Source organism: Parasteatoda tepidariorum, chromosome 8 (assembly GCF_043381705.1).
Source record: "Parasteatoda tepidariorum isolate YZ-2023 chromosome 8, CAS_Ptep_4.0, whole genome shotgun sequence".
In the NCBI taxonomy this organism is placed as follows: Eukaryota; Metazoa; Arthropoda; class Arachnida; order Araneae; family Theridiidae; genus Parasteatoda; species Parasteatoda tepidariorum.
In genome coordinates this window covers 54,925,814-54,940,666 of record NC_092211.1, presented here as the reverse complement: position 1 = coordinate 54,940,666, position 14,853 = coordinate 54,925,814, and the positions used below count along the sequence as shown (strand labels likewise).

General features: G+C 28.3%; 1 protein-coding gene across 1 annotated transcript; it reads left to right on the top strand.

Annotated features, from left to right (window-relative positions):
- Nucleotides 1-10,176: 10,176 nt before the first annotated feature.
- LOC107450775 (2-aminoethanethiol dioxygenase) lies at nucleotides 10,177-13,608 on the top strand. The gene has a single exon (XM_016066673.4). It carries the CDS (start codon nucleotides 10,249-10,251, stop codon nucleotides 10,963-10,965), a length of 717 nt encoding a protein of 238 aa, XP_015922159.1. The 5' UTR covers nucleotides 10,177-10,248; the 3' UTR covers nucleotides 10,966-13,608.
- Nucleotides 13,609-14,853: the final 1,245 nt, after the last annotated feature.

The window sequence follows — 14,853 nt, the reverse complement described above, 5'->3', positions numbered from 1 at the left end:
CCCCCCTCTTCAAATTACTAGTAAATCACTGTTAGCCTTTATCTGCCCCAAGATTCCATCCCTCATTACCCCCCGGGGTTAATTACAACTTTAGTCCTCCCTTCGTCATTCTTGCTAGGTTAGATGAGCTATCACTCACATTTCTCACCTTTTAAATATAAGTTTTGGTTATTTGAAAAGTGATGGCTACTTTATCGGTATTAATGATGCGAGATTACAAGCTAACTTTTATATATATATATTTATAAATTACAGAACAATGAAAGAAGGGGAAAAAATAAAAGAAAAATAGTAATAAAAATAACAAGAAACCGGAAAAGAAAAATCCTAAAAAAAGGACAAAAGTTTTTAAAAAAATCCGGAAAATAAAAGATATAATCTTTTCATCAGCCCACACGATTATATCCGCNGAAAAATAGTAATAAAAATAACAAGAAACCGGAAAAGAAAAATCCTAAAAAAAGGACAAAAATTTTAAAAAAAATCCGGAAAATAAAAGATATAATCTTTTCATCAGCTCACACGATTATATCCACAAAAAAGAGTGCTTTCTTATATTGTATCAATACAGCCAAAGCAAAATATATCAATACAATAGTGTGAGGAGCAGTCAAAAAATTTTACAAAAATTACAACAAATAAAATAGAACACAAGAAGTAAAAATATCACGTAAAAACAGAAAATAAAATCTATTATATATAATTCTCTTACGTGGCTCCCAAATTTTGGCTGTATTTCTTTTCCGCCGGTGGCAACGTTTGCTTTGTTTTGAAAACACCAAAGCATTCTGCCTTTTAATGATGTGTTTCTGATCTAATATATATAATTCTCTTACGTGGCTCCCAAATTTTGGCTGAAGTACTTTGTACAACTAAATAAGATTCTTTTCACAACAGTTAAATATTTACTTTATTTTCTTCATTCATAGAGAAAACAGTCGGCAAAGAATTCTGTTAGGTTAAAAAACATTTCGCTAAAAAAATAACGAATTCTAAAAGAAATAAAAATAAACAACTTAAAAAATAAAAATGCTGTTGCCAGCCATAGAATTTTTTGAAAGTTAACTTAGCAACATAAATCAAAATGACATAGAAGCGCAACTAGATCAAAATTATGATACCTGAGCGCTTGACGTAACAAATCCTTCAATTCTAAAAGTGTTGTATCGCCAAATGCCCAAATTAACAATTGTGTTCTTAAAGAAATTCTATAAAAAGTTTTAAATAAACAACCTACTTCTACAACTGCTTCTTGAAGAACTTGGCTCATTGATTAAAAATATTGTTTTAATTTTACAGTACTAACTTTACTTCTACTTTCATTATTGCTATGACCCTCTTTCATTACATTTTACAACTTCATGCTAAATTTGAGGACTTTAAGTTGTTTTGTGGTTGAATACTGACATTTAGAAATGTGTACATAAAAAAAATAATATTTAGAGGTTAAGAGTTGCCTCAGAAAAATTTGAATTGTTGACATTGAACTTAACAATGGAAACAATCGTTTTTGTGAAAAATTGAATTGTATTGTTGACATCAAAACTAAAAATATTGTGTTTCAACTTAACAATACTACCTTAATTTATACTTTAGAATTGCCTCGGAGAAATTTGAATTGTTAGCAATGACTTAAACAAAAAGTTTTATTTTAACTGACAAATACTACTTTATAATTTTAACTTTTTCTATGACTATACTTATTTTCTTACTCTTTTCTTTGTTTTTTATACATTTTTTTTTGTGATAAAATAAAAAACTTATAGTTGTTCTGCTTCTGAACACTGATGAAAACACATGGGCTTCATCAACAATCAAAAATATATACATTTATTTTACAAATTCCATATTATTAAGGTGGCGCCCTTCAGAGAATTAAAAATACAAAATTATCTTCATCAAAGCCGATGCTTTACATCCGGCGTTCAGTGGCAGACTACTATTTCATATTGTTTTACAACACATGGCTTTAGCCCTCTGGTGGGAAAGACTTTAAAACAAAACTTACAACAGTTACTTTTCTCAACAACTGAAATTTAGAATAGTGTGATTAAGAAAAATATGTGAACTGTTTGCAATTTCAAATTAATATTGAAATGTACAGGTTTAGAATTTTCTACAGTGAAAAGTTTTCGGAACTTCAGTATTCAAAAAAGTATACAAAAGCTAGACGCTAAGAACATATCCAATGAGCGAGCAAAGCGAGCATTGGATTGCGAAGCAATCCGAAATGAACTGCGAAAGCAGTTCCAGGGGTTGGTGAGCGCCAGCGAGCAGGGGGTGAAGCCTCCTAGTATAAAGAAAAATCTGAATGAAACATGAAATGAAATCAAAAAAGCGAGTAGCGAATTCAACCGAACTGACATGAACGGGAAATTTTTCAAAAATGATTTTAAATATTTTCGTAACAAGATTGCCAGATTGCAAAAAAAGAAAACAAAAGCGCAAAATGAGGTAAAAGCGTAGCTAGAGGATTTTTGTATTAAAGTGCGTTCTTATTGCAATACTGAAGTGCGTTTGATTTTTTAGTTACCAAGGATGGGCCCGAAATGGATGTGCGCAAGGTAATATTATACTGGATAATTTAAAGAAGCTGACAGTTAATAATTGTAGAAAATAAATATTTATTTAAGAAAAAAATATAAAATAGAAAGGAGAAAGAAATATGAATTGCCTGTTTTGCATATAATTTTAGCCACGGATTTGCCTGAAACGGATTTGCACATGGAAAAATTATATAAATTAACAAAGAAATTTTTTAGTAAATAAGTTTAGCTACGGAATAGCCCGAAATGGAATTTTTACATGGAAAAATAATATAAATTAACAAAGAAATTTATTTAGTAAGTAATTTTAGCCATGGAATTGCCCGAAATAGATTTGCACATGGAAAAATTATATAAATTAACAAAGAAATTTTTTAGTAAATAATTTTAGCTACGGGATAGCCCGAAATGGATTATTACATGGAAAAAAATATAAATTAACAAAGAAATTTGTTTAGTAAGTAATTTTAGTCATGGATTTGCCCGAAATGGATTTGCACCTGAGAAAAATTAGATGAATTAACAAAGAAATATTTTAGTAAATAATTTCAACCACGGATTTGCCCAAAATGGATTTGCACATGGAAAAATTATATAAATTAACAAAGAAATTTTTTAGTAAATAATTTTAGCTACGGAATAGCCCGAAATTGATTTTTACATGGAAAAATAATTTAAATTAACAAAGAAAATTTTTTTAGTAAATATATCTACAATAATATACGATTAACTCAATGGTTTTATATAGAATTTTATTACTTTAGTTGGGTAGCCATTATTTTCCATGAAATTTTGAAATAGTTTATCTATTTGTTTTGAGAATAAATAAATATTACTACTTATTCTTTTAATTCTATTCATTTCATTAAAAGTGGTATTTAAATATATGTTCCTATAGACATTAAAATTCCACGTAATTAGTTTATTTATATTAAAATTAAAATCCTTTCTTTTAACGTATAAATCAGCAAAGCAGATATTTTCTTCTTTTATAATACCCAAATCCAAAAAANAATATTACTACTTATTCTTTTAATTCTATTCATTTCATTAAAAGTGGTATTTAAATATATGTTCCTAGAGACATTAGAATTCCAAGGAATTGGTTTATTTATATTAAAATTAAAATCATTTCTTTTAGCGTATAAATCAGCAAAGCAGATATTTTCCTCTTTTATAATACCCAAATCTAAAAAATTGAAATTAATATTATCATCATGATTACGAAGCAAGATTAATTCCTCGGGGTAATATCTCTGATAGAACTACATTTAATTATTATCATATAAACAAAAAATTTAGGGAGGATTAATATATCCGATTATGAGGAGGAGAAATATTTTGATTTTATTGATGAACATCATAAACATATTATTACTGGTAATTTAAATATTATGGAAAACTTAGAACTTAGGAATTTAATGATAAAAGGAACAAAATTTGGTCCCATTTACCACATATCAATCAATAAAATTCTAAAATACTTTCTTAATGATCTCAATAGTTTTTGCTTAAAGATATCAAATAGATTCTCTTTACCTTTAGGTCTGCTAGTGTTTATTATTACTTTAAAAACTTTGTTTTAAATAATAAGGATAATTTGAATAACAGTAACAATTGAGCAAAATTTTCTAAAATTGTTCAATCAATTAAGCAACTTGAAAAAAATTTCGAAATTACTCCCATAGACAAAGCTAACAATAATTATGCAATCTTCTGTAAAAAATTCTATGTTGAACTTTTAAAAACGGAATTAAAAAATAGTAAAAATTTTAACTTAATAATTTAAATAATAATATTGTCATTAAAAAAATTTTAGCTTTATATAAGAGAGTAAAAATTAAAATTAGCTTATACAATTTCCTTACTTAATTATCAGTCCTAAATTTCATGAAATTCCTGTTAAATTTAGAACTATCACTAATACTTATCTAACTAAACCTGGCACCATTTTCTCTAACTACTTAAATAAAATAATTAAAAATATTTTTAAAGAAGGTTTCTCTTGGATTATCATTAATAATCAACCGATTTTAGATTTTATTAAACATAATAAAATTAGTTCTATTGCGACTTTTGACTATTTAGTCACACAACATATTAAATTATTTCACTCGATATTAAAATAAGTTTTGCACAGGTTCTTAGATTGGNGGCACCATTTTCTCTAACTACTTAAATAAAATAATTAAAAATATTTTTAAAGAAGGTTTCTCTTGGATTATCATTAATAATCAACCGATTTTAGATTTTATTAAACATAATAAAATTAGTTCTATTGCGACTTTTGACTATTTAGTTACACAACATATTAAATTATTTCACTCGATATTAAAATAAGTTTTGCACAGCTTCTTAGATTGAAAAAAGTAATAATTCACTACTTTGTGAAAAAATCAATGCAGTAAAAAAAAAATGTTTCTTTTTTTTTTTTTTGCTGCAAGCCTTTACATTTTAATTTAAGGACATAAAAAAATTCCGTTTACAATTGAAATTTCAAAAGTCGGATGCGGAAATGTCCGCTAGCAACAGGAATCGAAATTAAATAGTTACAAAGACAACTATTTCAAACAAGTTTTCGTCCTAGTCGAAGTTGTTTGAAAAGGTATATTTCATAAATAGATTCCAAAGTTTATTTTACAAATATTTTAGGGTATAATTTCGGAGTATTTTGATCGAGTCTATTTTTGCACCCTTATTTGCTTAAAATTATTAAATAATTTGCTTAAAATAAATTATTCAAGCTACATGATTTAATGCATTTATAGTATAATAGTAAACTGGGCTTCCATCGCATATCCTTAACCTTGATACTGCTATCATTAAATAAATGGAATAAGCTTAGATAAATAATAAAAGTCATTTTTTCCTCATTTTAATTTTCAAGGAAATATGTTTCGATCAAACAGATTTCATTCTGGAAATAGCGAAATTGAGTAGGTCCCTTGGAGCAATATCATTCTTATTCTTTTTTGACGAAATGTAGGAAAAATTGGTTTTCACAGAGTCTGTAAAAAGTATGTTAGCCCTCTTGCCACGTTTTTTTTTTTTTTAATCAAAACAAGTTCGGAAATTGCGTATTTTTAATTGCATTTTTTTTTTTAAATCAGATGATTCCAAAATTGGCACAACTTCAGAATCTTCTTACAAATTTCAATTTTTAGTATTTCCTGCTTAACAAAATAAGGCATTTTTCCTGATAGCAAATTATACTGCAATAANTTTTTTTTTAATCAAAACAAGTTCGGAAATTGCATATTTTTTATTGCATTTTTTTTTTAAATCAGATGATTCTAAAATTGGCACGGTTTCGGAATCTTCTTACAAATTTCAATTTTTAGTATTTCCTGCTTAACAAAATAAGGCATTTTTCCTGATAGCAAATTATACTGCAATAATATCTTGGAAATCGTGCTACAATAATATCTTGGGAAGTAAAAAATTAAACAAAATAGTTTAGTATATTATGCGGAAAAAAATCTACATGGAATCATAAAGAAAGAGTAAAAGATATAATGAAATAATTAGTAAATATCACACGTGGTCAGATAATTGAAAATTTAATTTCACTACTAAGATATGTTAGGACGACTTTCAAGATACTGAGATATTTTAAGACGCTTAAAAATTTTGGCTACGTATTCAACAGCCTTTTATGTTCGGTATCTTTATACTCTTTGTAGTGACTTCTGAAACATCAACACTCTTTTAGATAATCTATGTTGAAGTCACAAGAAACAAAAAAAAAAGATGATTTATATTCTTTTTTCGAAAAAAATTGTATGCTTAGTAAATAATTAGTTGTTTTGCATTAAATAATTTTAAACAGCGGAATGTTTTTAATTTCTTAACAAGGTTTCATTCTTAGCCAGCAGACAATAATTCTCTTAAAAAAACTTGCCTATAAGTTAAAAAGGAACTTTACTTTAAAGAAAACTTAAATTAAAGTACTAAAAAAATCGATTAGTATATTAATGAAGAAATAATAAACGTAGTAGGGTAAAGAATAAGATCTTTAAAAATGTTAAAATTTAATAAAATTTAATTTAATAAAAATAGTTGTCAAGAAATTTTTTTTGTAAAATTAAGTAATATAAAATTATGAGCTTATGTACACTTCTTGCATATTTTAATGTTTGAACTAATATGATTCTTAAAACTATAGAATGTAAAGTTCAAATAGGCCCTTCATACTACAGTGGCGCTCACGTACTTAAGGACATGTCTTTATGGAAAGTAAAATCCAAAACTTATTGTTCACGCATAAGTTTTTTGAATTGATAATTATGTATTGGAACAAATAACTTATTTTTAATATATTTCCAGAATTAAAATCATTTATCTAACTGTTATACTTAAATTATGTAACATTTTAGAAAAAATATGCATTCCGCATACTTAAGGACAACGAAATAAATATTTCTTAATCGTTAATAAAATTAATAACAATGTAAAAAATGTAACAAAAAATAAAGATTTGGTGCTAGTATTTAGTCGGTAAGCCTTTTGGGGCAATTACTGCTTCACATTTACAAGGCATCGAATCTGCTAATCTTTTACATCGCTCAGGAAGTATAGCTGCCCAGCCTTCTTCGATACATTTCCATAAATCACCTAAATTTTTCGGTTTTTGTTGTTTCACATATTTATCCACATCTATCCACAGCATCTCGAACGGGTTGAGATCTGGTGATTTGGAAGGCCACTGCAAAACCTTAATTTTCTTGCTTGACAAGAAGGCCTTCGCAGTTTTGCTCGTGTGCTTTAGATCATTATCGGCTAGCATGATTGGTTTTCTTGAGCGAAGTTTCCTGTAATAAGGCAGAAAAACAGTCTTGCCTTCGATTTCGTGAATTGGACCACATCCTGAACGTGTNGTTGCAACTGGCACACTGCTACACTATTCCCTAAAACTAAGATGGCGAATCGCGCCAATGCGATAATGATTTATCTGCTCTCTAAATTAATTTTATGGAGCTATGAAGATGACACGTTGTTTCTCTAAAAGGGTGATTTTTTTTTACACAAAATGACCTAAATATCTTATTTTTGAGTTACTGCGGTTTAGTTTCAAAGCGACGATATGGCGACAGCATCTGATGAAAGAAAAGAGACTGTTTTGAATATATGTTAAACTCCATATCGGCCCATTTTCCACCGAAATCCGATTGACTACTTTGTTTTTAAATAAAGTGTTTTGAATTTTTAGATTTTAAATAAAGTGTTTTATTTCATGATTTGTCGCAAAAATTTTAGGAGTAGATTGGCGGCACTTAAAAGCAGCCAAATCTGTAGCTGCGGTGACGTTAATATGTAAGTACCATTTCGTGCACCCAAAAACGTTTTTGCACTGCTAGCTTTTTTCTTCTAAAATAAAGTAAGAAGTTTGAGACGATGATTATCATCCGGCATAAATAAAGTTAGCAGAAAAAAAATAACAGCAGAACACAAACAACTGCTCACTCAAGCTCAAAACACTGAATGAACAAGAATTTCTACTTCTCGGACGAACGATATCGGACAAGTGAAAAAACAATTACTTGAACGATCCGGCAACCACATTGTCGTTCACACATTTGTCGTCCGATTTTGTCGGTATCGTGTCGTGTAATGAAAAAGCGCCCTTAAGCTAATTAAAACTACAACTATTTCTCAGGCATTAGGTTTTAACTCTAATAATAAGATGCATATTTTTTGTCCCGCTTATTTACAAAATTTTTCCGATGTGTTTTGGATGTTCCTTCTCTAAAAAAAAGATACCATTTTGTTTTCGCTTGCATAAGAAAGAATATCAAACATTTTTCTCTTTTAAATTTAATAAGCTACAATAAAGAAGGAACGTTACAATACTACACTGAAGACATTTCCAGAGCAACTAAATGACTGTTTTTATGGAAATCGCAGGAATTCGTCTCATACAACAACGTTGCAATTCGCGATCGCAACGCTCGAGTACGCCCTCTAGCGGGAGCCTGTAAATATNAAAAAAAAAAAAAAAAAAAAAAAACATCAGGAAAAGAATTATTGCATTAACGAGCACACAGAAACTTATGGATCAGAATATACATAGGGTATGAAAATGAATAAAGGACCATTCATTCTGTATGTGAAAAAATCGCGCCTACGAATTCGGAGATGCGAGTAAGAACCTGTCTACGATTTCACAAACGCTTTTTTTTTTTATGAGTGTGAATGGTCCTTAAAGGAACTGCACGCATGTGAATGCTTCTAAAAAAAGTAATAAACTAGCAGTGAAAATGTAGCTTATGATTATTGGCGATCGAAATGGGCTGCAGGTGGCGTAGAGCAGAACTCTTTTCCTATGGCAACACTTCACATGCTTTCCCCATTAGCGTGTGGAAAGTCATAGAGGAAGGAATTACGTTAGTTTCTCTCTGGTTTTTCGTATAGATTAAAATCTTTTAACTTGAGAAACTATGGATGGGTGGTCTAATGTAAACAATAACAAGCGTCCTTAAACCGGAAGAAATTTAGAAAATTTCCGGTGTATCCCTCCGCTTATGTTATGTCTACGAGGCGATGTGTGAAGAAGCCAAATATTCTATGCAGTTTTGTTATTGTAATTTAGGTTCAAATCTAAACATAATTGTACCATTCATAAGAGCTTTCAGAAATGTATTGATTCTCAGAGGTCGCAAGGCCAAAACAAATTTTGGAAAGTTAATATCTCATTGTGAATAATTCTTAAGGTTTGCCATGTTTTGTATTTTGTCCCTTATTTGGCTGCATTTGAATGAAATGTCGCCAAAAATATATTTANTAAAAAGAGATACCATTTAGTTTTCGTTTGCAGAAGAAAGAATATCAAGCATTTTTCTTTTTTAAATTTAATTAGCCACAATAAAGAAGGAACGTTGCAATGCTACACGCTACGTTAACGACGTCTCCAGAGTAACTGAATGACGGTTCATATAGAAATCGCAGGTAAGCGGCTCACACAACAACGCCCCCTATAGTTCGTTGCGATCGCGAATGGGCAAAATATTTCGCTCCTGAAAAAATAAAATTGCATCTTTTTCTATTTTCGGCAAATCCCAAAGACGCATTTTCGTAGCACTAAAAAATGGTAGCAAAAATCAAAAAACAAATCATTTTGGAATTCTTCTGACTTATAAAGCAGGTAATATTAATTTTTATAAAATTAAAAATTTTACTTTTAAGTAGTTTTTTTCTTATTTGATGATAGTTTTCTATAGAATAGTTTTCTGCTTCCAAATTAATGACTGTTCATATAGAATTCGCAGGTATTAGTCTCATACAACAACGCCTCCTATAGTTCGTTGCGATCGCGAATAGTAGAAACCGTTGGTGAAAAGCAAAAAAAAACATCAGGAAAAGAATTATTGCATTAACAAGCACACAGAAACTTATGGATCAGAATGTACATAGGGTATGAAAATGAATAAAGGACCATTCATGCGAGTAAGAACCTGTCTACGATTTCACAAACGCTTTTTTTTTTATGAGTGTGAATGGTCCTTAAAGGAACTGCACGCATGTGAATGCTTCTGAAAAAAGTAATAAATTAGCAGTGAAAATGTAGCTTATGATTATGAACAAACGTGCATCTGTATAAGCTGTAAGCTTCACTGCAAAGAGCTTCAATACTTTCTTCACATTATTACTTTCTAGATTTCACTTATATAATCTGGCATCAACACCATCTTTATTTTCAATAATCATGTCTTCGTTGGTTGAAGTAATAGCGAAACAAGCGCAAGCTACATTTTCAAAAAGTTTGACGGAAGAAAACTTCGCAGAAAGTTTTACCAAACTAATTAGAAATGTTGCTAGAATACGTTCCTCCGATTTGAAGCTAAACAAAGAAACTATTAGGACTATAAACAGTGGAAATTCATCAAAATCCTTAGCTCCCGTGACATATATCGAAGTTGCGGAGAATCAGTGCTTCTCGATGGGTATATTTCTACTAAAAAGCGGTGCTAGAATACCGTTGCATGATCATCCCGGTATGCACGGTGTACTGAAAGTCATACAAGGTACATTGAAAATTTCTTCCTATAGTGCTTTGTCCAAGGTTCCTGGAGAGGTTAAATTGCCCCAAGACATCAGCAACAGAATCAAAAGTTCTCAAAAAGATCGGCTAATTCCTGTTGAAAAGCACTCTCCAGAAAATGTGACTGACAAAGATGAGCCTTGTGTTTTAAGACCGAAAGAGTCTAATTTTCACGAAATTTGCGCTATTGGTGGGACTGCAGCATTCTTAGATATTCTAGCACCTCCTTACGATATGAAAGAAAGAGACTGCCATTATTACGTTCCCTTAGAAACCAATAAAACTGACTCTGAGGTTAAAACTTGGTTACTAAGAACCTCTCCTCCTACTGACTTTTGGTGTGATGCTGCACCATATACTGGTCCTAAAGTAAGCTTATAGGCTTACTTAATTTAATTATTAATAAGATTCTTATCCTATTGATAGACAATAATATTGTGATTAATCTAACGACCGATGATTGTAAAGAATAGTATTTGGATTTCTATGTTTCACTCAGGAATTCAGAGACTTGTGGTGCATCAGATGTGATTTGTTTTATTTTTGCATTACTAACCACAATAAAGAAATCTTTAAATACAACAGAGAATTTTAGGTATGCCACCTGTCACTATGAAAATTTGATTATGTTTAACATGGTTAAAATAGAATTAATTGATAATAAAGAAGGCTTACAAACTATAGTATGCAATTATTAGTAAGGTCATTATATTAATAAATAATAAGTCTGACTCCATAATAATGAATCTTGACTAGTGATCATATAAAATACTATTTATGATTATAGAAATATCTGCATTAAATGGGATTTATAACAGAGAATCATAGGTTTGCACTTACTCGTGGAATATACTGCTTAGAAAATTAATTAATCCCCATCTATATTAATTATTGATTTTATTAGAGAAAGTTATTTAATACCTTCTTATAACATTTCTTTTCATTCATAATCAAGCTTGACCGTAGCCAACCCAATTTTGGGGATTATGTTCATACATTCCTCATTCATATATTCTATAGTTTCTTCAATATCTCGTTTCTCTACTTTTATTCTTTTCTTTAACATAGGTTTTGATATAAAAATCTTAATTTAGTATTTTATAAAATTCTATAACCGTGAATTTAATAACTAATAATTGTTAAAAAAAATATTATTCAAATTTCCATTTGGGAAAAGTGTATATTTGTGTCAAAATGGTATCTTAGTTTTTAGAAGAATCAAAAAACTGAAGAAAATATATCACATTGAAGGACAAATTGAAAAAGTATTATTCACCCTGTGGCTCTCTGCGACAATCTTTCTGCTAGATACTTAGAAAATTATGAAATAAACATATTACTAATTTAAAGTAACAGAAGCTTCTATTTGAACAAAAAAATTTCTGATCAAATAAAATAATTTTTATAATTGAATATGTAATATTTTTTTTATTCTAAGATTTTGGTCGATATTCTTGCATTTTGTTGGGCAATAGCACACTATTTCATTTTTGTAATTCATCATCACATTAAAAAAATCGTGAAATCCTTAGCAGTAACTATCGAAAAAAGATCGACCACAATATCACGTGAATCGAACTCTTCAAAAAGGGGTTACTAAATGCATGTTGAGATTTAGTTGTAATAAATGTCGTAAATATTGGATTTTAAAGGCCATAGTAATAACTGCATAAATAACAGAATAAAAATTTATGCGGAAAAGAAAACCTAATTTTTTTTTACTTCATTGCTCTTCATTTTTCATTATTCTCAAAAGAAAAATCAAGACTATTTTTTTCCACTCCTTTAATGTGCGAGAAAGGCATCTTTTGAATATAATTCTGAAGAAACTATAAAATCTTTCAAAAATTTCTGCAGAAAAGAAAAGCAAAAATTTTACTTCCCAAAGGAAAACTCTTTCTGCAAGAACTCTGTAACATTCTGCGACAATGTTGCTGTGCCACCATGATTCTGCCATCTTCAGTCAAACCATTTTGTCTTTTTTTTTTTTTTTTTTTTTTTTTAGTTTCATTAAAAATACAGAACTGAAATAGTAAATTCTATCCCCATCACTTTAATAATCAATGCTTATGTTTTCAATTCTTAATAGAAATTAAATACTTTTTAATTTGATGGTATGACTTTTAAACATATTGTGCTGCAAATAAATTAAGTTTCACTTATTACCTCTTTATATGTCACCTTCCACATTTAATTTGATGCAATCAGTTTTTCTCTGATTCAGTGAAGATAAAGTGCTTAATGGAGAAATTTTTGTGTCAAATTGTTTGAATTGCAAATCAGTAAAAAAATTACATTTTATTTCATTGTGTGGATAAGACTTACTATTTATTAATCAAAATACAAGAGGTAAAATCTTTATTAAACCATTGCAGCTTAAAGTTGTATATTTTGATTAACAATCTTTTCATATTTCTAATGAATGCAAGTGATAAACACATATGATTTATTATATTTCAAAATAATTTTATTTGTTTAATTCCTTATTTGAAAATATATTGATGTTATTTGGAAGAAAAAAAAGAATTAGTGATATTTATTTTTAACATTGAGTTATGTTGCTCAAGTAATTTTACTACATGTTTTTATTGTAATAAATTTGTTGACATCAACCCAGCATTGTTGGATGAAAATTCATTGTTTGTCATTTTTAATGTATTATAATTGAAGTGTAAAATATAAATTGGAAATTTTACGACCTAAAATACATATAATAACTTATACATTTGCTTGCAAAATTTAATGTAATAAAATGTTTAAGAACTTTGTAATACTGAAATATTCAAGCTGTCTTTTAATTTCATAATAGTACAAAATGTTACAGATAGTATTTGTGTTAATATTTTGATTCTTGTCATTTTTTTCTTCATGTTTTTAAAATAGGATAAGTTGTACAAACTTCTTGTATTTAGACTTGTCTCTCATTTTATTTCAATTCCAGTGATCAGTGGTATTTTTTGTTGAATTCAGATTATTATTTATTGCAGTTGTAATAAAATTGAAATAAATTTAAAGTTATATTTATTTTGAATTAAATACATTATTTCATATTTTTTTAATCTAAATACACATAATTATACCATTCTAGAATATGAAAGTATTATCAAAGGATATTCATAAACTAAAAAATCTTTTAGATGCATTGTTTAAAAAAAAAAATCAGACATTTCAAACATTGCTAAAAATTATCGAGACCTAAAATTTCGTAGAGGGGATAGGATGCTAACATTTCATACAAAGCTCGTTAACTAGACTTTTCCTTTAATACACAGCTGAGGAAATTTAAAAGAAATTTTTTTTTCTATTAAAGCTTCAAGAATGATATCTTTAATTTAAGAAATACGTTTTGTTGCGTTACCCAAATTAAATGAAATTGCATAATATGAAAAACAGTTAAAATTAATACAAATGTTAGATTGAGTAATCAATATTTTTTTATCTAAAAAAAAAAAAAATTAACATTAGTTTAAAAATTATTCACAATATATTTTCTAAGATAGTAATATTAACTGAATATCTAAACAGAGATCAGTTCATTCATAAACTATTTTATTTTTTTATGTTCATTGACAATACTATATAACTATATCCAATGTAATGGCTTTTTTATTATTTAATTTGTTCTAGTAATGTCTGCATCAAACATTTGTTTATGGATCTTCGATTTTTCAATTAAAATTAATAGAATAGACGAATGATGTTAAATAACACTAGTGAAATCTCCTTTTTCGTATCCAGCATCCCAGTTAGTATTATTTTTAACAATTAGTTTATAAAATGCTAGTTAATGCTTACATTTTCTAATAGTTTATTGTTATTTAATTCTGGTCTAAATCTAAGTGTTCAAAATTATATTCAAATCTAATATGTCCTATATTATTTGCTCATTTTTTTTTTAAATAAATTAATTAAAAAAATTATAAGTATGATTAACAATATAAGTATGGAGTATAGCTGCTAACTCTACTGGATTTTGTCGATAGTGATTGTGATATTATCGTATTTATTATTTGTTACCGATAATACCCGCAATATTATCATATTCAATTTTATCATTGTTTATGATATCCCCACTGTTGATAATAAACATTTTAGAAAATTCCCTAAAATTGAGCAAGTTTCCTAAAAAATTCCCTATTGAAATAGAATTTTTGTACAGATTATTGCTTGATTGCTTAAATATTTAAATAATTATCACTAATACATAATGAAGCTAACCTCATTTATAGAAATCAGTTCAAAACTTTTTTGTTCCAAAATGTTCAGTTT

What these genes read in the sequence shown, in the direction of transcription:
- LOC107450775 (XM_016066673.4), top strand. Translation starts at nt 10,249, where the DNA reads ATGTCTTCGTTGGTTGAAGTAATAGCGAAACAAGCGCAAGCTACATTT.